The sequence below is a fragment of the Homarus americanus genome, unplaced genomic scaffold (genome assembly GCF_018991925.1).
Source record: "Homarus americanus isolate GMGI-L3 unplaced genomic scaffold, GMGI_Hamer_2.0 scaffold49667, whole genome shotgun sequence".
Taxonomy (NCBI): Eukaryota; Metazoa; Arthropoda; class Malacostraca; order Decapoda; family Nephropidae; genus Homarus; species Homarus americanus.
In genome coordinates this window covers 7,306,138-7,329,402 of record NW_024738608.1, presented here as the reverse complement: position 1 = coordinate 7,329,402, position 23,265 = coordinate 7,306,138, and the positions used below count along the sequence as shown (strand labels likewise).

The 23,265-nt window shown below is 46.2% G+C and overlaps 1 protein-coding gene across 14 annotated transcripts in view; it reads left to right on the top strand.

The window, feature by feature from the left end:
- LOC121874218 (probable phospholipid-transporting ATPase IA) overlaps positions 1-23,265 on the top strand; it is a 124,792-nt gene that overhangs the window by 55,599 nt on the left and 45,928 nt on the right. For 5 of the 14 annotated variants that reach the window (XM_042378256.1, XM_042378259.1, XM_042378260.1 and 2 more), the window contains exons 2-12: positions 8,071-8,419; positions 14,727-14,992; positions 17,283-17,381; positions 18,457-18,617; positions 18,908-19,105; positions 19,228-19,302; positions 19,488-19,635; positions 20,437-20,560; positions 21,091-21,200; positions 22,022-22,221; positions 22,988-23,142. In XM_042378256.1, coding sequence (XP_042234190.1) covers positions 8,308-8,419; positions 14,727-14,992; positions 17,283-17,381; positions 18,457-18,617; positions 18,908-19,105; positions 19,228-19,302; positions 19,488-19,635; positions 20,437-20,560; positions 21,091-21,200; positions 22,022-22,221; positions 22,988-23,142 — 1,648 coding nt within the window. In that variant the 5' untranslated portion in view covers positions 8,071-8,307. Of the gene's footprint in view, positions 1-8,070; positions 8,420-10,329; positions 12,503-14,726; positions 14,993-17,282; positions 17,382-18,456; positions 18,618-18,907; positions 19,106-19,227; positions 19,303-19,487; positions 19,636-20,436; positions 20,561-21,090; positions 21,201-22,021; positions 22,222-22,987; positions 23,143-23,265 lie in introns of those variants that run through there. The other 9 variants (XM_042378255.1, XM_042378261.1, XM_042378262.1 and 6 more) reach the window with 5 other exon arrangements.

Here is a 23,265-nt window from a genome sequence, read left to right as displayed (position 1 = left end):
TGTGGCAGTGTTGTGTTGTGTGTGGCACAGTGTTGTGTGTGTGTGTAGCAGTGTTGTGTGTTGCAGTGTTGTGTGTGTGTGCAGTGTTGTGTGCACAGTGTTGTGTGTGTGTGTGTTGTGTGTGTGTGGCACAGTGTTGTTTGTGTGTGGCAGTGTGTTGTGTGTGTGTGTTGTGTGTGATGTTGTGTGTGTATAGTGTTGTGTGTGTGGCAGTGTTGTGTGTGCACAGTGTTGTGTGTGTGATGGCAGTGTTGTTGTGTGTGTGGGGCAGTGTTGTGTGTGTGGCACAGTGTTGTGTGTGGGGACTGTGTTGTTATTATGGCACAGTGTTGTGTGTGTGGCAGTGTTGTGTGTGTGATAGCAGTGTTGTTGTGTGGCACAGTGTTGTGTGTGTGGGGCAGAGGTGTTGTGTGGTGTGGCTGAGTGTTGTGTGTGTGGCAGGGCAGTGTTGTGTGTGTATGTGGGGGGCAGTGTTGTGTGTGTGCTGGTGTGTGTATGGCAGTGTTGTGTGTGTAGTGTTGTGTGTATGGCAGTGTTGTGTGTGTGGCACAGTGTTGTGTGTGTATGGCAGTGTTGTGTGTGTGGCTTTGAAGTGTTGTGTGTGTATGGCAGTGTTGTGTGGTAGGCACAGTGGTTGTGTGTGTACAGTGTTGTGTTGTGGCAAGTGTTGTTGTGTATGGCAGTGTTGTGTGTGTGGCAGTGTTGTGTGTGTGTGTATGCAGTGTTGTTTGTGTATGGCAGTGTTGTGGTGTGTGGCTGAGTGTTGTGTTGTGTGTAGCAGTGTTGTGTGTGTAGCACAGTGTTGTGTGTGTGTATAGCAGTGTTGTGTGTGTGCAGATGTTGTGTGTGTATGGCAGTGTTGTGTGTGTGTGTATATGTTGTGTGTGTACAGTGTTGTGTGTGTATGCATGTGTTGTGTGTGTACATGATGTTGTGTGTGTGGCACAGTGTTGTGTGTGTATTGTGTGTGTATGTGCAGTGTTGTGTGTGTGGCACAGTGTTGTGTGTGTATGGCAGTGTTGTGTGTGTGTGAGCAGTGTTGTGTGTGTAGCACAGTGTTGTGTCAGTGTTGTGGTGTGTGGCACAGTGTTGTGTGTGTATATGGCAGTGTTGTTGTGTGTGTGGCAGTGTTGTGTATTGTGGCACAGTGTTGTGTGTATGGCAGTGTTGTGTTGTGGCACAGTGTTGTGTTCACAGTGTTGTTGTGTGTGGCACAGTGTTGTGTGTGTGGCAGTGTTGTGTTGTGTGGCACAGTGTTGTGTGTGTGGGGGACAGTGTTGTGTGTGTGTGGCAGTGTGTGTTTGTGCACAGTGTTGTGTGTGTGGGGCAGTGTTGTGTGTGTGGCACAGTGTTGTGTGTGTGGCACAGTGTTGTGTGTGTGTGGCAGTTTGTGTGTGTGGGGCTGAGTGTTGTGGTGTGGCACAGTGTGTGTGTTTTGTGTAAGTGGTTGGCAGTGTTGGTGTATGGGGCACAGTGTTGTGTGTGTGGCACAGTGTTGTGTGTGTGTGTGTGCTGGTTGTGTGTGTGTGCACAGTGTTGTGTGTGTGGCACAGTGTTGTGTGTTATGGGCATGAGTGTTGTGTGTGGCACAGTGTTGTGTGTGTGGGGCAGTGTTGTGTGTGTGGGGCAGTGTTGTGTGTGTGTGGCACAGTGTTGTGTGTGTGGGGCAGTGTTGTGTGTGTGTGGCACAGTGTTGTGTGTGTGTGGCAGTGTTGTGTGTGTGGGGCAGTGTTGTGTGTGTGTGGCACAGTGTTGTGTGTGTGGGGCAGTGTTGTGTGTGTGTGGCACAGTGTTGTGTGTGTGTGGGGCAGTGTTGTGTGTGTGTGGCACAGTGTTGTGTGTGTGTGGCAGTGTTGTGTGTGTGGGGGCAGTGTTGTGTGTGTGTGGGGCAGTGTTGTGGTGTGTGGCTGTGAGTGTTGTGTGTGTGGGGCAGTGTTGTGTGTGTGGCTGGTGTTGTGTGTGTGTGGCACAGTGTTGTGTGTGTGGCACAGTGTTGTGTGTGTGTGGCACAGTGTTGTGTGTGTGGCACAGTGTTGTGTGTGTGGCACAGTGTTGTGTGTGTGTGCACAGTGTGTTGTGTGTGTGGCACAGTGTTGTGTGTGTGGCACAGTGTTGTGTGTGTATGAGTGTTGTGTGTGTGGCACAGTGTTGTGTGTGTGTGGCACAGTGTTGTGTGTGTGGCACGTGTTTGTGTGTGTGTGGCACAGTGTTGTGTGTGTGGCAATTGTGTGTGTGTGGCACAGTGTTGTGTGTGTGGCACAGTGTTGTGTGTGGGGCAGTGTTGTGTGTGGGGCAGTGTTGTGTGTGTGTGAGCAGTGTTGTGTGTGTGTGGCACAGTGTTGTGTGTGTGGGGCAGTGTTGTGTGTGTGGGGCAGTGTTGTGTGTGTGGCACAGTGTTGTGTGTGTGGGGCAGTGTTGTGTGTGTGGGGCACAGTGTTGTGTGTGGCACAGTGTTGTGTGTGTGTGTGTGGCACAGTGTTGTGTGTGTGGGGCAGTGTTGTGTGTGTGGGGCAGTGTTGTGTGTGTGTGGTGTTGTTGTGTGTGTGGGGCAGTGTTGTGTGTGTGGGCACAGTGTTGTGTGTGTGTGGCACAGTGTTGTGTGTGTGTGGCACAGTGTTGTGTGTGTATGGCACAGTGTTGTGTGTGTGTGTGGCACAGTGTTGTGTGTGTGGCACAGTGTTGTGTGTGTGGCACAGTGTTGTGTGTGTGTGGCACAGTGTTGTGTGTGTGGCACAGTGTTGTGTGTGTGGCGACAGTGTTGTGTGTGTGTGGCACAGTGTTGTGTGTGTGGGGCACAGTGTTGTGTGTGTGGGGCACAGTGTTGTGTGTGTGGCACAGTGTTGTGTGTGTGTGTGGGGGCACAGTGTTGTGTGTGTGGGGCACAGTGTTGTGTGTGTGGCACAGTGTTGTGTGTGTGGGGCACAGTGTTGTGTGTGTGTGGGCACAGTGTTGTGTGTGTGTGGGGCACAGTGTTGTGTGTGGGGCACAGTGTTGTGTGTGTGTGTGTGGCACAGTGTTGTGTGTGTGTGTGTGGCACAGTGTTGTGTGTGGGTGCAGTGTTGTGTGTGTGGCACAGTGTTGTGTGTGTGGGGCACAGTGTTGTGTGTGTGTGGCACAGTGTTGTGTGTGTGTGGGGCACAGTGTTGTGTGTGTGGCACAGTGTTGTGTGTGTGGGGCACAGTGTTGTGTGTGTGGGGGCACAGTGTTGTATGTGTGGCACAGTGTTGTGTGTGTGGGGCACAGTGTTGTGTGTGTGTGGCACAGTGTTGTGTGTGTGGGGGCACAGTGTTGTGTGTGTGGGGCACAGTGTTGTGTGTGTGTGGCACAGTGTTGTGTGTGTGTGGCACAGTGTTGTGTGTGGCACAGTGTTGTGTGTGTGTGTGTGTGTGGCACAGTGTTGTGTGTGTGTGTGTGGCACAGTGTTGTGTGTGGGCACAGTGTTGTGTGTGTGGCACAGTGTTGTGTGTGTGGGCACAGTGTTGTGTGTGTGTGGCACAGTGTTGTGTGTGTGTGGGGCACAGTGTTGTGTGTGGGCACAGTGTTGTGTGTGTGTGGCACAGTGTTGTGTTGTTGTGTGTGGGGGCACAGTGTTGTGTGTGGGGCACAGTGTGTTGTGTGTGTGGCACAGTGTTGTGTGTGTGTGGCAGTGTTGTGTGTGTGTGCAAGTGTTGTGTGTGTGTGCACAGTGTTGTGTGTGTGTGCACAGTTGTTGTGTGTGTGGCACAGTGTTGTGTTGTGTGTGTGGCACAGTGTTGTGTGTGTGGCACAGTGTTGTGTGTGTGTGGCACAGTGTTGTATGTGTGGCACAGTGTTGTGTGTGGCACAGTGTTGTGTGTGTGGCACAGTGTTGTGTGTGTGGCACAGTGTTGTGTGTGTGTGGCACAGTGTTGTGTTTGTGTGTGGGGCACAGTGTTGTGTGTGTGTGGGCACAGTGTTGTGTGTGTGTGTGGGGCACAGTGTTGTGTGTGTGTGGGGCACAGTGTTTGTGTGTGTAGGGCACAGTGTTTTAGTGTGTGGGGCGCAGTGTTGTGTGTGTGTGGCACAGTGTGTGTGTGTGTGGCACAGTGTTGTGTGTGTGTGTGTGGCACAGTGTTGTGTGTGTGGGGCACAGTGTTGTGTGTGTGTGTGGCACAGTGTTGTGTGTGGGGGCACAGTGTTGTGTGGGTGGGGCACAGTGTTGTTTGTGTGTGTGTGTGGGTACAGTGTTGTGTGTGTGGGGGCACAGTGTTGTTTTGTGTGTGTGGTACAGTGTTGTGTGTGTGGGGCACGTGTTGTTTGTGTGTGTGGTACAGTGTTGTGTGTGTGTGGCACAGTGTTGTGTGTGTTGTGTATGTGGCACAGTGTTGTGTGTGTGGGGCACAGTGTTGTTTGTGTGTGTGGTACAGTGTTGTGTGTGTGGGGCACAGTGTTGTTTGTGTGTGTGTGGTACAGTGTTGTGTGTGTGGGGCACAGTGTTGTGTGTGTTGTGTATGTGGCACAGTGTTGTGTGTGTGGGGCACAGTGTTGTTTGTGTGTGTGTGGTACAGTGTTGTGTGTGTGGGGCACAGTGTTGTTTGTGTGTGTGTGGCACAGTGTTGTGTGTGTGGGGCACAGTGTTGTGTGTGTTGTGTATGTGGCACAGTGTTGTGTGTGTTGTGTATGGCACAGTGTGTGTAGGGCACAGTGTTTTGTGTGGCACAGTGTTGTGTGTGTGTGTGGCACAGTGTTGTTTGTGTGTGTGTGAATGGTGTTGTGTGTGGGGCACAGTGTTGTTTGTGTGTGTGTGGTACAGTGTTGTGTGTGTGGGGCACAGTGTTGTTTGTGTGTGTGTGGCACAGTGTTGTGTGTGTGGGGGCAGTGTTGTGTGTGTTGTGGCACAGTGTTGTGTGTGTTGTGTATGTGGCACAGTGTGTGGGGGTACAGTGTTTTGTGTGTGGCACAGTGTTGTGTGTGTGTGGGCACAGTGTTGTGTGTGTGGGGCACAGTGTTGTGTGTGTGTGTCTCAGTGTTGTGTGTGTGTGTCTCAGTGTTGTGTGTGTGTGTGGGGCACAGTGTTGTGTGTGTGTAGGGGTACAGTGTTTTGTGTGTGGCACAGTGTTGTGTGTGTTGTGTATGTGGCACAGTGTTGTGTGCATGCAGTGTTGTGTGTTTCTGTAGGTTGGTTACATTTACACGTGATGATTGTACAGGTATTACATTCTACTGGAACATGTTGGTAGTATTCTTAACGTATGTGGTGGTGTTACTTTGTATCATATAGGTGATAGTTTACTTTACTTCTCTTATAGGTGAGTGGCGGGGTATCATGGTAATGGGTGGTGGCGGGGGTATCATGGTAATGGGTGAGTGGCGGGGTATCATGGTAATGTGTGGGTGGTGGTGTATCATGGTAATGGGTGAGTGGCGGGGTATCATGGTAATGGGTAGTGGCGGGAGTATCATGGTAAATGGGTGAGTGGCGAGGTATCATGGTAATGGGTGAGTGGCGGGTATCATGGTAATGGGTGAGTGGCGGGGTATCATGGTAATGGGTGGTGGCGGGGTATCATGGTAATGGGTGAGTGGGGGGTATCATGGTAATGGGTGGGTGGTGGTGTATCATGGTAATGGGTGAGTGGCGGGGTATCATGGTAATGGGTGAGTGGCGGGTATCATGGTAATGGGTGAGTGGCGAGTTATCATGGTAATGGGTGAGTGGCGGGGTATCATGGTAATGGGTGAGTGGCGGGGTATCATGGTAATGGGTGAGTGGCGGGGTATCATGGTAATGGGTGAGTGTGGCGGGGTATCATGGTAATGAGTGGCGAGGTATCATGGTTAATGGGTGGGTGGTGGTGTATCATGGTAATGGGTGGTGGCGGGGTATCATGGTAATGGGTGGTGTGGGGTATCATGGTAATGGGTGAGTGAGGGTATCATGGTAATGGGTGAGTGGCGGGGGTATCATGGTAATGGGTGAGTGGCAGGGGTATCATGGTAATGGGTGAGTGGCAGGTATCATGGTAATGGGTGGGTGGTGGTGTATCATGGTAGTGGGTGGGTGGTGGTGTATCATGGTAATGGGTGAGTGGCGAGGTATCATGGTAATGGGTGGGTGGTGGTGTATCATGGTAATGGGTGGTGGCGGGGTATCATGGTAATGGGGAGGGTGGCGGGGTATCATGGTAATGTGTGGGTGGTGGTGTATCATGGTAATGGGTGAGTGGAGGGGTATCATGGTAATGGGTGGGTGGCGGGGTATCATGGTAATGTGTGGGTGGGAGGGTATCATGTGTGTGTGTGTGGGTGTGGCGGGGTATCATGGTAATGGGTGAGTGGCGGGGTATCATGGTAATGGGTGAGTGGCGGGGTATCATGGTAATGGGTGGGTGGCGGGTATCATGGTAATGTGTGGGTGGTGGTGTATCATGGTAATGGGTGAGTGGGTGTACTAGACAGGGTGTGGGTGGGTGTACTAGACGGGGTGTAGGATTTGGTGTACTGGGCGGGGTGTGGGTGGGTGTACTAGACAGGGGTGTAGGTGGGTGTACTGACAGGGTGTGGGTGGGTGTACTAGACAGGGTGTGGGTGGGTGTACTAGACAGGTGTGGGTGGGTGTACTAGACAGGGTGTGGGGGTGTACTAGACAAGGTGTGGGTGGGGTGTACTAGACAGGGTGTGGGTGGGTGTACTAGACAAGGTGTGGGTGGGTGTACTAGACAGGGTGTGGGTGGGTGTACTAGACAAGGTGTGGGTGGGTGTACTAGACAAGGTGTGGACGGGTGTGTACTAGACAAGGTGTAGGCAGGGTGTGGGTGGGTGGTAAGACTGAACACAAGTGGGCCAGCTGCCACACACTAGACAGTCCCAGCTTGCCTGTCGATCAATACTCTGTACGTTGCAGCCGCTGCTCTGCTGCTGTTGGTGGAGGTGTACTGTTGTTGGTGATGGTGGAGTAGTGTTGTTGTTGGTGGTGGAGTACTTTGGTGGTGGAGTACTGTTGGTGTTGTTGATGGTGTAGTACTGTTGGTGTTGTTGATGGTGTAGTACTGTTGGTGTGTTGTTGGTGGTGGAGTACTGTTGGTGTTGTTGATGGTGTAGTACTGTTGGTGTTGTTGATGGTGTAGTACTGTTGGTGTGTTGTTGATGGTGTAGTACTGTTGGTGTTGTTGATGGTGTAGTACTGTTGGTGTGTTGTTGTTGGTGGAGTACTGTTGGTGTTGTTGATGGTGTAGTACTGTTGGTGTTGTTGATGGTGGTACTGTTGGTGTGTTGTTGATGGTGTAGTACTGTTGGTGTTGTTGATGGTGTAGTACTGTTGGTGTGTTGTTGTTGGTGAGAGTACTGTTGGTGTTGTTGATGGTGGAGTTCTGTTGTTGGTGTTGTCGATGGTGGTGGTGGTGGTGTACTGTTACTGTTGGAGGAGGACTGGTTGTGTACTGTTGTTGGTGATGGTGTTTGTATCGTTTGTTTTTACTGTTGTTTTCTTGACTAATGGTTCTGTGTGTGTGTGTGTGTGTGTGTGTGTGTGTGTGTGTGTGTGTGTGTGTGTGTGTCAGTATATATCGCTTTCGTGTGTCTGTGTATATTATGTCTGTCTGTGTGCGTATATTATGTCCGTCTGTGTGCGTATTTACTTTTGCATGCCCTTGTATAATGCGTTCATGTGTTTGTGTAACTTACCGTGAGTGACAAAAATCCAGGTATATATTCCTAGTTTATCACGGTACACTTGAGTCTTCCTCCACGCTCTCTGGATGTGTTAGTGCGAGGTGTGTGTGTATTCCTGTGTGTGTGTGTGTATATGTGTTTGTGTTTGTATATTCTTGTGTTGTGTGTGTGTGTGTGTGTGTGTGTGTGTGTGTGTGTGTGTGGTGACATGTGTAGGTGTGTGAGCATGTGTACTGTAGTAAGAGGCCTACGAGGATATGTAGTCGTGTTCCTGTTCTTTACGACGCCACAACATTATAGTCAACATAACATTGATCTGTGTAACGCGTGACAGGAGTTACACAGGTTACGTAACATGTTTGTGTGTGTACAGAGACAGTGGTTAGGGATCTGTGTCACGCTCCGCTGAGATGACGGTACTAACTAGGAGTGTACTTACAGGTAACGGTACTACCGACACTCACGTAACTTAGCCTTAAGAGTCCACCACTGCCACTTTATCTGTGTGTTGTTGAGTGTGTTGTCTTGTGAGGGACTTGTACACCGAGGCACTATGTTGTGTCACGCACCACATTAGGGCACAGCCACGGCCGCTGTGTCCTGCCAACTATGGACCTTACAATATGTTGGTGTAGAAGCTGAGTAGAGTAGTGCCCGGGCTCCCTGACAACACCAGTCATGACTAGTGTGCCCAAGACCTTCCTTATTGGGAGCAGCGGGGAGGAGCACAAGGAGATGATCAAGATGATGGTCCTCTCCTGCCCCTCCTGCACCAGCCCCGCCCACCCAGGTACGTGACCCGCCCCTTCTACACCAGCCCCGCCCACCCAGGTGAGTTATAGTTAAGAGCAGTAAACCCTGGTGAAGTCACAACAACCTCACACATGTGCAGGTGAGGCATGTCACTTTCTTTGTGTGTGTGTGTGTGTGTTTGTAATAACAATCATAATAGCTACCTATCTCATGAAAACTACTGTATCCATAAGCTTAAAATATCTTAAAGACATTATTGGTAACATAAATAACTTGGAGGAGAGGGTTGTTTAAAGAGGAATTTCAGCGTGCTCATAGTATAACAGGGAGACTGGCAAGGAGGGAGACCACTAGTTATCTACGAGGTGTTGATGAGTTTTGCAATGGTTGGCTCGGGGCTGTTCTTATAGTGATCAGTACATGGTCGTACGGGCTGGATACGGTTGTGGTGTTGAGGAAATTTCAGGTAGTAGCAGCTTAGTCCCACAGTGTCAGGAGTCTTCTTTGTGCGGCATTTAGGGAAGAAGATTCGGATGGGGGAGTAAGGGTGAGGTTAGGTGTATGAATGTTGGGTTAACATTCAAGAGTTCAGGCGCGGCAACTCTGAGGGACTAGAGACGACGTAGGAGGTCGTAACGATAGCAAGAAGGTATGACGGTTGTACTGCCGTGTGCTTTACAGTTCAGTTGGACGAGGAGGAGCTTGGTGGCATCTACAACCTGGAGTGTGTTGGAGCCCAGTGTGGTGGAGGGAGGTAGTACATGGTCGGCTGAGAGGTTGATGAGCATAACCATGGTCCTGGTATGATTGATGGTGACATGGTTGGTGGTGAACCAATCTTGGAGACTGTTCGGTATATCCTGGAGGGCCCTGTAGTCGAGAGCCGGGCTATTCACACTGATTGTAATGGTGGTTTCGTCGACATATTTCCAGCGAGCGGGAGTACTGTATCTTTCAGGGCATTATTGATGAGGGCTAAGGAACCGAGCGGTACCATCTTGGTGCCTAGGGGGACGCCACAGGTGAATGACAAAGGTGGAGACAGCCCCTCGGAAGCGTGCAGCCTGGCGTCGGAGTGTGTGTGTGTGTGTGTGTGTGTGTAATAATAATAATAATTAACCGTTTATTGAAAAGCACAGTAGCTAGAGGTTAAGAATATCCAATGGACAAAAATGACATACAGTATTAGGCCTAGTGACATGGGGGGAGGGGGGGATTATATAACAAAAGCTTTCACTGATAGGTAGGTGTGTGTGTGTGAGTGTGACAACAGTTCACTGAGCTGTGGTGGCGGAGTGTCTAAACCTTCTTTATCGATCACGGTACTGATGGTTCGTGAATTAATGACGTTAACCTTGTACCTGTGTTATAGTGCACACTGTAGAGGTGGATAGTGTGTGTGTGTGTGTTCTTGGTATTTCTCTCACATTTTGCTGACCTTTGTATCTCCACACGCCTGACAATGCTAATGACACCACTGGCAGTTAGGGCTGACGAGGGGGGGTGGCAGTGAGGAGGAAGCCCTTTGGTGAGGAGGTAAAGGAAGGGAAGGTCTGGGGAGGGGAGGAATAACCTGAGGAAGGAGAGGGGAGATGAGGGGTGGAGAGTGAGGGTTGTAGAGAGAGAGACCTCAGGTGTGGGTGTGTGTTGCCTGATGTATTTCAGCCCCCACACACACACGGCCTTCCGTAACCTTTTGATCTTCTTCATTATTTAACATTAGAGAAGTCGACGCCGCCCAGGACAGATCACGTATACGCCCCCTAGTGTGGCTAAGAGATAACTCACTCATTCTCTCTCTCTCTCTCCTAACACTGTAGGAGAGAGAGAGAGAGAGAGAGAGAGAGAGAGAGACAGACAGACACTGTTAAGGTCGTGAGGGGGTGGATCACTGGACTGCCTCCCCCCCATCCCTGCCGCCTGCTGCTGTCAGTAACATTTCGTAGTTGTCGTGCCTTACGCCCACACGTGTGTCGCGCCCACGCAGTCTTCCTACACCTGTTTGCCCACACGCCCACACCCGCGACACACTCCCACTTCGAGACACTCCCACACACCCTCCTCGAGACACACCCACACACCCTCACCTATGGTCCTCCAGCCTCTGGTCACACTCCGTCCTACACGTTACCCTCCACCGTAACTCTTCGTCCCGGGTGAAGGCTTTGGTGGTGTCGCGTTGTCCTGCCTCAAGGTGTGTCTGTCTGTGTGTTTAACTGAGACATGACCAGTGAGGAAGAGGAGAGACGGTGAGGATAGTAAAATGAAGTAAGGAGTTTTGGCTGCTGGGGAGACTTGACCGCACGCGACCTGTAGTTGTAACATATGTTGATGAGCGAAGTGCCGTTCACTGTTTCGTAAAGTGTAGCCTCGTTGTGACCCCCCACCACCGTGATCACTTGGCTCACCTGTAGTGATGTTTACCTGTAGTGTGGTGCAGGTGACAACTACATTATGGGTTTGGGGTGTGTTGGTTTAAGGTGGCACTCAGTTATATGTTTATGTGGTAGAACCGCAGAGGAGGTGATGTTGTAGTGGTCTGGGGGTCAGTTTAGGGCCATGCTGGGTGTGGCCAACTCTCAGTATGTCAGTGAAGAGGACAAAGTGACGGTGTACCTGGAAGATGATAGCCCTCCCCGTCCACCTCCCCGTCCACCGCGATGGTTTCCCACCCTTGACCCGTCCCACCTGCCTCTTCCACCCTCCTCCTCCTCCACACTCCTCTACCCCGCACACCAGGAGGCAGAAGGTGAAAGTGTTGTCCTGCCACAGGGTGCACCTCGCTTCACCACCACAGGTTCCCTTCACTGCCACACCCAAGATGGACGCTATGGTTCTCAGTATGACCTTGACCCCGTCGAACTTGACCAACAGTATTATAGGTCACACTGCGGGGATGACACACAACTACAGTATCTTGGTGACGGTGACTTTAGCAACAGTAGCGGCATCTTCCCCCTGGATGTGCATGATGAAAGGTTGTGTATGGATGACCACATATTGTATGAGCCTGGCGTTGTGCATCACCCAAGTGAGGCCACAACTCACCTCAGCCACACGCAGCATCAGCACCTTGCTTACCCAGCCTATGACAGTGTTGGGGTAGAGGTCGGGCTGTATCCCACCTACGAGAATGTGTATGTGCAGGTGGGGGAGTACCTGGTGTCGAGGAGTGAGGCGACACACGCTCCGGTCAACAAGTACGCGGTGGAGGACGAGGCTCAGGTCTTACATGATGTACTGCCTTTCCTCGATAACATTGATGATGCGGAGAGCTTATACCGCCAAGGTCAGTTCCCCCAAGAAACATCATTCTGGCTGCATCAAGAGGCTGCAGTGCCTCTTATGTTGCAACAGAATGGGTTGGCAACATCGGATTTTGAGGGGAATGGGAATGAGCGCAACAGTGTGCAAGCTGTGGTGGATGAATCTCTAGCAGGACTGGACAACCCAGCGCTGGAACACTCGGAGGAGACTCAGGCCCACGTGGACCGGCTGGCCCTGGCTCTCGGTGACAACATACGCTCACAGATTGACAACACACTCGCCCGAATTGACAACACCAGGACCAAGTTCAACCAACAGCGGCGACCCTTCAGCAATGGATGTGTCTCTACCACAGATCCGGTTATCAAAACACCGCTATCAATACACCGTAAGAGTGACGAGCGACACCTCTCGGATAATGACACCCTGCCTCGTGCATTACACCATCCGCTGTTGAGGGAGTCGCTGAGGGCTAATGTGTTGTCAGTGACGGATGGGTCCACGTTGGGTAAATGTGAGGTGTCAGGCTTGATGGCCATGGATAGTGAGGCTGACAGTGACAGTGTGGACAATGGGCCAACAACAACAACAACAACAGGTGAAGGTGAGGCCCCACTGGCTCGTCAGGAGACCATGATGGAAAGTGTGAGGGAGTATGACGACTTGAGCATCACCACACTCCTCACCATGGACACCACCACCCCTCACCACACACCACCACACAACTCTCTCCAGTCACTCAAGTCCCTACAGTCCCACAAGTCCCGGAGGTCGTGGGTGAGCGTCACCTTCCGGGGCTCCTCCGTCTCCTCCCCTGTCATCTGCCTTGATCACCACCACTCTACTGTCTCAGGTACCATCATACAGTACTCGTATCTCAACAAACAAGGGAGTAACCTAACCTAACCTAACCAAGTGTCGTTATCAAATCTCCTTTAATAAAAATCGTTTCCACAGACGTCTCTCTCTCTCTCTCTCTCTCTCTCTCTCTCTCTCTCTCTCTCTCTCTCTCTCTTGGTCAGCGAGATGAGACTCATATCACTTGTTACCCAGTGAACACCTCACTTAAGTGTTCTCCTATTGTGCACTAAGACACTTCCCTTAGCAGAGAAGGTACAAGACGTTGGTATTAGAGTTTATTCAGACGTATGAGATAGTGCTTAAGCTGGTGTGTGTAGTGAAGTCACGTATCCCAAGACTTGCGTGTTTTAATAATGGCAGTTTGTGTTGACAGAGTGACTGCTTAACGTCCACCTGTGTGTGTGTGTGTGTGTGTGTGTGATATTTCCACCTTATCAGTGTTATGTTTCGTCAGGTTGTTACTGTTATCATTCTCTAGTTGTGTTATCCCACCAGTCATTGTGTAAGTATTTCGGCAATCATACTATTGTCACCACTGTAATGTTGGATACTCCCACCATTATCACCACTAATGCTGGATACTCACCATTGTTACCACTGTAATGCTGGATACTCCCACCATTGTCACCACTGTAATGCTGGATACTCCCACCATTATCACCACAGTAATGTTGGATAATCACTACTGCTGGCACCAATGTAATGTTGGATGTATCACCACTCACCTCTGTAATGCTTCATCAGAGACTTGAACTATATTTCCTCGGACTCACCTGAATAGTAGGCCGTCCGCCAAGCTTATTTTACCGAATGAATAACCACCCTAATACTTCCCTACTCTTGGTTGTTGTGGTGGTTAATCTTTATGAAATATTCTTAACTTGAGTAGAAATTTAAAGGCGAATTTCCTCTTTTCTCCAGGTGATGGCAGAGAAATAACACTATATAGGAAAAAAAAATCTGTTTATGTTATTCGTGGTAAGGAAACCTAGATGCTACACACTGGTCGAAAGAATTTAATCAACAACACCAAAGGCATAGGCAGGGATAGGCGTTGATTAGAATTCTTAACGTCATTCCGGTAATGTTTGTTTGTATACATGAATTATTAAAACTGTTTCTCCCTCTGGTGTTTGTTCCTCACCCTTGCTATCCGCCTGACAATGAAAGTATAAAGAACGTTAACTTTCTTGCCGTGTACGATCTTTTTGATAGCTTTACTGCCACTTGTATTGTACACCGTGTGATTGACGTGACCAAGTATATACCTGTAGTTCCTAAATGGTGGTGTCGGGTCGTGGTAAGGTCGCACGTGTTTTGATCATTGTATTTTATTAACATTACAAGAGAGAAGGAGGGAGTCCAGTGTTGGAATTTGACGGTAGACAATGAAAACCAGCCAGCCAGCCCGTGCTGTTGCCAGTTACATCAATTGGTTGGTGGCTTTGGTAGGACAGGAAGTCAGATATTGTTTCTTGATACCTGCAGAAATATACTAGTTTATTAAAGTTGAACACACAGAGGAGAAGCACCAGTGTGTGGGTGCTGAGGAGAGTCATCGTCTTTTGGATCACCTGATGATTCTTCGACCCCCTCTCTCCCTCCATCCCCAACTTATTTAACTCCAGGATAAACCACCTTAACTCTAACTTTAAACTTGAGGTGCAATTTTGCATGTGATCCCATCTTGTGTACATAAACCATTGAGTAGGTTATTTTATGTAAGTATAGTACTTCAACTACATACTGCTATTAGGGTTAGTACACACTCTTGTTTACAACGTGTTACTTTTTTACAACTGGTAATATATATATATATATATATATATATATATATATATATATATATAATAATAATAATAATAATAATAATAATAATAATAATAATAATAGCTGAACGTTCATCTCTATCTCAAGTACCTGACTGTTGTGATGTTTAAACAAAACATCACCTTGTAAGTTGATAATAGTCGTGTTTGTATTTCTGTGAGCCAAGCTTGTGGTAGTGTTGTGGCAATCAAGAGTGTGTAATAATAATAATAATAATAATAATAATAATAATAATAATAATAATAATAATAATAATAATAATAATTAATTAACGGTTTATTGAAAGAGCATGGCAGCCTGTGTGGGTGTGTGTGTGTGTGTAAATTGTTACAACATCCTATAAAAATAAACGCTTATCACCACCACCCTTTTTATTCCACCCACAGATGACGACTCCGGTGGGGGTGGAAGTGACGGCGAAGGCGGCATGGGCGGTGGCGTGGGTGGCGGTTTGGGCGGCATGGGTGGCGGTGCGGGCGGGGTGGAGCACCGCACCGTGTATCTCAACGAGCCTCAGCCCCACAAGTACTGCTCCAACGCCGTCTGCACCGCCAAGTACCGCTTCAAGCTTCTCTTCTTCCTTCCCATGTTCCTCTTTGAGCAATTCAGACGCTACGCTAACGTCTTCTTCTTGATCATAGCCCTTCTTCAGGTAGGTACTCACGCCTAAAAGTGTTGACTACCAAGAGTGACCACAATACTCCCCTCCCCCTCGCCGCAGGTAAATTCCAGTGGCCGTAACTCTGGAAAGTAAAGTACTGATTGATCGAACTCGTCTGAGAGGTCATGTTGTGGTCTACATATTTCTGGTTTGAGCTAAAATCTAGACACGCAACACGTACCCTCCCCCCCCCTCCCGCCTGTGTTGGGTAGTTTAACAGTACGAGTTTGTTGCTGGGTTAGGCAGGAAAGTGAGGGAAACTAGCCAGTTGACTAGATTTGGTTAAAATAGGTTAGGTTTAGTCAGGGCATGATACGTTACGTCAGGTTACTATAAGTTAGGTTTGTTTAAGATAGGTTGGGTTTGGTTGAGATAGGTTAAGATTGCTTGGGTTACTATGTATTAACAGAGTTAAGGTTATGATAGGTTTGGTTAGGTTGGGTTTAGGATAATATAGGTGAGGTGATTTGACCATTAATAATCCCGTGGTACACTAGACAAAAGACGAGTGATGATGGAACCACCCCCCCCCTTACTCCCCCGTGATATTAACGCCAAGGAAACACACACCACGTCACACCACGAGTCCATGCCACGCCACATCATACCACACCTTGCCACACTACACTACACCACACCATGCCACACCACAGCACACTACACCATCCACACCACACTATCCACACCACACCACACTACACACACACACAGCCATGACATCATCCTTGCATGATTCATCAGTGTAGCCAGAACATTGATCGAGGGAGAATCCTTCGTGGCTCCAGGGCAGGCGGGAGGATGGTGTCTGGGGCGGCCGTGGGAGTGACGTAGGAAGTGGGGGCTGGTGCAGGATTTGTGGGGGCTGGTGCAGGATTTGTGGGGGTTGGTGCAGGACTTTGTGGGGGTTGGTGCAGGTTGTGGGGGGTTTGGTGCAGGATTTGTGGGGGGCTGGTGCAGGTTGTGGGGGCTGGTGCAGGATTTGTAGAGCTGGGTGCAGGATGTGTGGGGACTGGTGCAGGATGTGTGGGGGCTGGTGCAGGATTTGTGGGGGCTGGTGCAGGATGTGTGGGAGCTGGTGCAGGATGTGTGGGGGTTGGTGCAGGATGTGTAGGGATGGTATAGGATGATTAGAATGGTGTTCAACTGTGTTCTTTTTTCCATTGTTCTCATCGTTGTGTTATGTTCTCCCCGTCTGTTGTTGTGTTCTGAGGATCATGGAGGGAGGGGGGGGGCGTTCTCAGACATTATTCTCTTTTTCTCTCTCTCTCTCTCTCTTTCTCTTTTCACTTTCCCTTTTCACTCTTTTTCACTTTCTCTTCTCACTCTTTCCTTTCTCTCTCTCTCTCTCTTTTTCACTCTTTCTTATTTCTCTCTCTCTCTCTCTCTCTTTCTTCCAAGGCTTCTGTCCCACTTATGCCGAGTGGCTGGAGTGGAGACCAACTATTTATACACATTCTCCCTTTCATGTTTACTGTGTATATATCACCTGCCTCGGTGTTATTGGTGGGGTGGTCGAGAGAAGAAATATCAAGGAATGTCGTTTTTATTGCATTGTTTGTCTACTGGGATTATACTGCTCATTCAGATAGCACTGTATTTAGCCCCAGTTAGATAATTCTACCTAGTCCCAGTTAGATAGTTCTATTTAGTCCCAGTTAGATAGTTCTATTTAGTCCCAGTTAGATAGTTCTATTTAGCCCCAATTAGATAGCTCTGGTCTTAGCCCTCATATCATTAGAGTATTTTAGTGACTGTAAATTAATCATATATGATGTTGAATGTTTCTTGTTTTGCTGTCGCCATTTTTTTTACCCTAGCCAACTGTGCAGGATAATGGGAACAGCTCGGGTGAATAAAAGACTCACTATGTGGGGGGTATGTTGTGTAATGCCTTCCTCCATTAAGCTTTTTTGTGTGTGTGTGTGTGTAATGTTAAGTTTATTTCATATGTTGAGTAAAGACTTTTAAGGTCAGTGTCCAGTTAGATAATCATCCTCGTCGTTTATGTAGAGTTTGGGCTCAGTTGAATACATAGTACGGTAATTTAGGCATAGGGCTACACTATCTACATTGATACTGTATTGTACTGTAGTTTACATTTACCCTGTACTGTATTGTATTAGTTATGTATTGTATTGTGGTTTGTAATTATTTTTTTAATTTACACATGTTTTAGAAATACTGTACTATACTGTACTCTATATTGAAGAAAAATATCTCGCATCATGTGCCATACTGTGGAATGTCATGTTATTATATTCAGTGTTATTTAATCCTGCAGCAAATCCCCGGAGTGTCACCAACGGGTCGATATACAACTCTGGTGCCGCTTATATGTATTCTGGTTGTCTCGGCTATCAAGGAGATCGCTGAGGATATTGTGAGTACTATATACCTCTTGTCATAACACCCCTCTTGGATCCACCTCGCCAGTGACTCGAATCATCGTAGGACTCGTCAGTTCTTTAGCTTTGTGGGGGCTTTAGATTGCCATTTACTCCCAACTTGTGAAATGATTTGGCACCCTGAGTTAAGTGGAGGATAATCTCATCTCTGGGATTTTAGTTTAGTCATATTTGGAAGATCTCTCTCTCTCTCTGTGGCTGTTGTGTTTGGTCTTAATTTTGTTCAGTAGCCATCCATATCAGGCCTCAGACCACTGTATTATCTGCCAGGAATAATTACATTCACTTTCACTCAGTCTTGTTCTTTTCCAGTACAATTTTGTGGCAGGAATCAAGAACTATGTAGATTAACTATCTGCATTTGTTTTCTTTAGTTCTCATAGTAGATGTGGTCTGATAGAGTTTCTAAGTTTATTCCTGTCATTTTCTACAACTCAGCATCACACATCATCTACAGTCATTCCCATAAACCACCCAACACTCCCGTCCACTCCCAGTCATGCATGCAAACTGATGTCTCTTGACTGTCCTCCCCCTACCAGCACCTTCCCCACTCTATTCTTCCACCTCTCTCTCCCTCTCTTTTGAAGTATACACTTGCATTCATCATTGTTTAGTAAGATTTAATTACATTTTACACTGAAAATATATAAAAACCAGTTGGATAAAATTTGCTATCATTACTCCAATACTCATTAATTTTAACCAGGAAATTAGGTGAAAATTTTTGGAGGTCTGATCTTGGCAGGAAGTTAAAAGTGTGATGCTCATTTGTTTGGTCTTTTTTTCCAAGTTGAATATTATATGTGTGCCAAACTTAATGCTATTGGTCACTGTGTTGTTCATCATTTAGAGTGTTTTTATCCTTATCATAATTCCTCACTTTATCTCATTGTCTAATTTAACTTTTACCTCTTAGTGTTTCCATATAGTTATGAAGTTTTACAATGTTGTGTTATTCTGAAATTACTGGTGTTGTTTTTATACCTAGGGATATATTAAGGAGTACAGTATACTAACGCATTATCTATACTTTCTTCACATTCATAGAAACGTCACAGAGCAGATGATGAATTGAATAAACGGGAAATTGAAGTGCTGAAAGATGGACAGTGGCAATGGATTAAGTGGCGACACATTCAAGTGGGGGACATTGTCAAAGTACGCAACAACAAGTTTTTCCCCGCGGACCTTGTCATATTAGCATCCAGGTAAGTCTAAACATTTAACCCACAGTTAGAAATATTAAATTCAGAATGTATAACCTGTGTTGGTCTAGTTACCATCAGGCATGTTGAAGCAAAGTTTTACAGCTGGATGCCCTTAACACACTAACCCATAGGAACACCTGATGAGGTAGGGTTACAACTCCCTGAGGTAATCAAAGTCTTTTGATGGTATGATAAATATTCTGGTGATCAGTCACAGAAAATTCTTGAATCAGTGTTGGATTCTGCCTTAGTTTTTACTGTACCGCAATCTAAACTGTTTTGCTTTCTAGTGAACCCCAGGCGCTCTGTTATGTCGAGACAGCTAATCTTGATGGTGAAACCAACCTCAAAATTCGTCAAGGTCTGCCCCAGACGTCAAACCTTCTGGAAGCACGAGATCTGATGAATTTGTCTGGTAAAGTTGAGTGTGAGGCACCTAACAGATTCCTCTACCAATTTACCGGCAACCTCAAGCAGACAAGTCGCCCGTAAGTACTAATTGGGTGAAGTCTTTAGTGCACAGAGTTGAGGCAAAAACACAGAATATTTGCAGAATTTTTAATCATTTCATAATTATTAAGAATGGATAGTAAAAATATACTGGTTGTAGGGGTGTCATGGAGGATACTAATGGGGTACTGTATCAGGAAGAAATGTTTATATGGGATGAGGAAGAACAAGAAAAGTAAGCACTACTATTTTCGTCCCAGGAAATATAAATTAGATAGTGAATAAAAAAAAAAACTACGTACTGTATAATTAAGTAATGTTAGAATGAAGGATGAAATAATTGAAAAAAAAATATTATGAAGAACAAACCTCTTGGTGAAGTATTTGGATAACCATTTATGTGTTGTTCCCTGCATACAGAGCCACTCCTCTGAGCCCCGACCACGTGTTGCTACGAGGGGCAAAGTTACAGAACACCAACTGGGTGTTTGGGCTGGTGGTGTACACAGGACACGAGACCAAACTTATGAAGAACTCCGCTACCTCAGCTCCTCTTAAGCGCTCTACAGTAAGTAACATCGTGTGAGACCACTGGAGGCAGCTTGTAACGCTTAGATCATAGTTTTCATTCACCATAGGTATATATACAGGTACTTTGTGTGCATTAAGGATTTTACCGTTTAGCTCCGTTGAAGAAATTTATGTAAGGAGTGAGAGACCATACAAGAGATTGGCAGTCAGTGTTTGGTCTGTTAAGGACTAAACATATATGGCTTTAGGAAATGTTGCATCTCTTGCATAGTGGATGTAGTCTTGTCTATGAATAAAAATAGAGCATAAGGTGACAGTCTCAATGAAAAATATAGTTTGGGAGTTCGTAAGGTAATGTATATGAGACATTTATTCGTTATGATGTTAGCACTTTCCTCCAACTAAGACAAATTTTAATTCTCTGATCTCTTCAAGGAATAAAACCTACATGAACTTTTTTTTTCTTATTAGTATATTAGGACTAAGTATGCTCATAGTGTTGTGTATGCTCATAGTGTTGTGTATGCTCATAGTGTTGTGTATGCTCATAGTGTTGTGTATGCTCATAGTGTTGTGTATGCTCATAGTGTTGTGTATGCTCATAGTGTTGTGTATGCTCATAGTGTTGTAAATTAACACATCTCTTCTCACTAAATTTTTCATAGTTGTACTTAATTTTTTTTTCCCTGCAGCTCTGATACAAAATCCATGTCTGTCTGCCCTCTTCCTCCACAAGCACACCAACATAATAGTCTCCTTCACTTTAATACAGTACCTTGACTACAGTTAATACACCAGAGCATTAGACCTTTTGTAACATTTTATATCTTCATTACAGGTGGACAAGCAGACCAACAACCTGATCATCCTACTGTTCTTCTTGTTGATCGTCCTCTGCCTGATCATGGCCGTGTGTAACTCACAGTGGGACGCTAAACTCCACTGGTACCTCTCCATTGATGGTACGTCCAGCACACCAAGACCCAGGTGTACTGTATTATGTTGAAGCTCTTGTGTGTGTCATGTTAAAGCTCCTTCATCCTCCTTGGTGTATCATGTTAAAGCTCCTTCATCCTCTTTGGTGTATCATGTTAAAGCTCCTTCATCCTCCTTGGTGTATCATGTTAAAGCTCCTGCACCCTCCTTGGTGTATCATGTTAAAGCTCATGTATACACTCAAGCCCATTAATTCTTGGGTCAAAAGGCCAACCTCTAAGCTCTCTCTGAGTTTGTTATGCCATTTTGCATTACTCGTGATGACTAAGTAGAGTTGTTTTAGTGCCACCTGTTGCTTCTTCAATCACGGATCTCTCTTTTTGCCCTTGCTTCGTCCTGACTAATTCAACATAATCTTAACTTTGTATTTACCGGTACTCACCATTATCATCATCTTCGTCACCATTATTGTCACCACCATCATTATCACCATTATCATCTACTGTAATCACAATGGTTAAATATTTTGAACTGACAATATTTTCTCCCGTTCCAGACTTGAGTGTGTTCAACTTTGGCATTAACTTCATCACATTTATCATCCTGTTCAACAATCTTATTCCAATATCCCTCCAAGTGTCTCTAGAAGTTGTCAGGTTTATTCAGGTGAGTTGATTACATGTTACCTTTATCATAGTTTCTTCAGCTCAGGTGGTATACAGGTGTCTCCTGGAAATTCATTTGAGTGGAAAAATATGCATTGAATGGAAGAGCCTGTGTATTATTGGGGGTTATGTTCCAAGAAGGGAAAGTGTTGGTCACACAAAGTTCACTAAATATCCTGTAAAAATAAAAATACAGAATAATTTATGTACATTAGAGTGCATTTGCATCTCTGCTCATCCTGGATGACCATCTTGACTGCATGACTGATAAAAGTTTTGATTCTTATAAAGAAGAGAAAGCTTTCAAAATCTGACCCGATAAAACTAATTTTGTTTTATTGGGTACTGTATACAGTGACGTGTGTTAGGATTTGTATATTATTGTTTTTTATATACTGACTGGTTAAGATAATATAAATACAGTATCAGAGGCTCAATGTAAGTTGGCAACTGGTGAATTTTGCTGACAAAAGGTGTTTTAATTACCTCACATGTGGGGCCTTGCAGATCAACAAGTGAGGACAATATTACTGTTGTAATACAAACATTCACACGACCTCCACGAAAATCTGTACATCGGTGTTTGTACGTAATTTCTTGACACTACATATTTGAGGAAATTGCAGGTAAACTTAATCCACAAAGATAATGTTCTTTAAGTTGTGTGGTCATGTTTTTCTGTTGCTCTCTCAACTTGTTTTGCACCAGAGAGAAAGAGAAAAGTAGAGAGACAAACAAAGAGAGAGAGAGAAAGAGTGAGTACTGTAAATACGTATATTGTTGGTAGCCCAGGTAATGAGTTAACTAAGATACCCTCAACAGGCTGGGTTCATCAACAATGATACCAATATGGTGTATGAGGAAAACGACATCTGGGCCATGGCCAGAACGTCTAACCTGAACGAAGAGTTGGGCATGATCAAGTACGTTCTCTCTGACAAGACCGGCACGCTCACTTGCAACATCATGGAGTTCAAGCGCTGTAGCATCGGTGGAACTGTCTACAGCATGGATGATGGCAGGTAATGTTGGTGTTCATGCCAGAAGTTACTAATTTTTCAGCATTTAATTTCCATGTTGTAGCTACAGACTTGTTTTACATATTTTAGGGAGGCTGTTGTGTATTCAGTCAACACACTTATAATTTACCAGGTTACCCAGTCGGTTCTACCCTTAATGTTTACCTCTAGTGAACTTAACTCTATTTTCTTCTTCTTCCCTCTAGTGAAACCTTGATCTACAACATTTTGAAGCTTCTTACCAACCAATGATGGATGTTTGCCTTTCATCTATCAGTCACAGACAAAGCTACATTTTCTTCTGATGTCTTATTAAATTAATTATATTTGTCATGTTGTTCCTGTCATCTCTTCCCTTACTTACGGTCAGCTAGAACAGTTTATTGCACATGATACTGATGTATTGCTGCATATTTGTGTGTGAGCATTACTCAAATATCAAGGTTTTGGTATTGGGTTAGTGCAGCTAACCCACTCAAGTGTGGAAAATGGCTGTAAAACAGTAATGATGATGACCTTTGTATTAACTATAGTCATTGTGGCTATTTGAAATTACCTGACAGTTGATTGACTGTTGTATTTAACTTATTATGTGAGGCATCACAGGTAAATGACTGCTTAATCCATATGTACTTCTGCATTGGCATGTAAAATAAGTATAACATCCTTTATCAAATTAACAAAAGCATATATTGTGCACTACCCAATATATGCAATATATGTTAATGCACCAGTTGCTACAAGTAATGATACCCATAACTGTCCGCAGTTGTCAAGATCTGGTCACCTTGGTGGAGAGCGGAGGAGCTGGAGCATCTGTGGCCCGGCAGTTCCTCACCATGCTGGGAGTGTGCCATACTGTCATCCCCGACAGAGATGAGTCTCGTGGGGACGGCTCCATCATCTACCACGCAGCATCACCAGGTACTGTACTGTGCTGGTCAGTGATGTAGTGGAGATCACAAACATTTATCTGTTATTAAAAGTAATTATCAGGGTATATGCTTCCATGTTTACTACATTCATCTTCCAGCAAAATAAACCTAA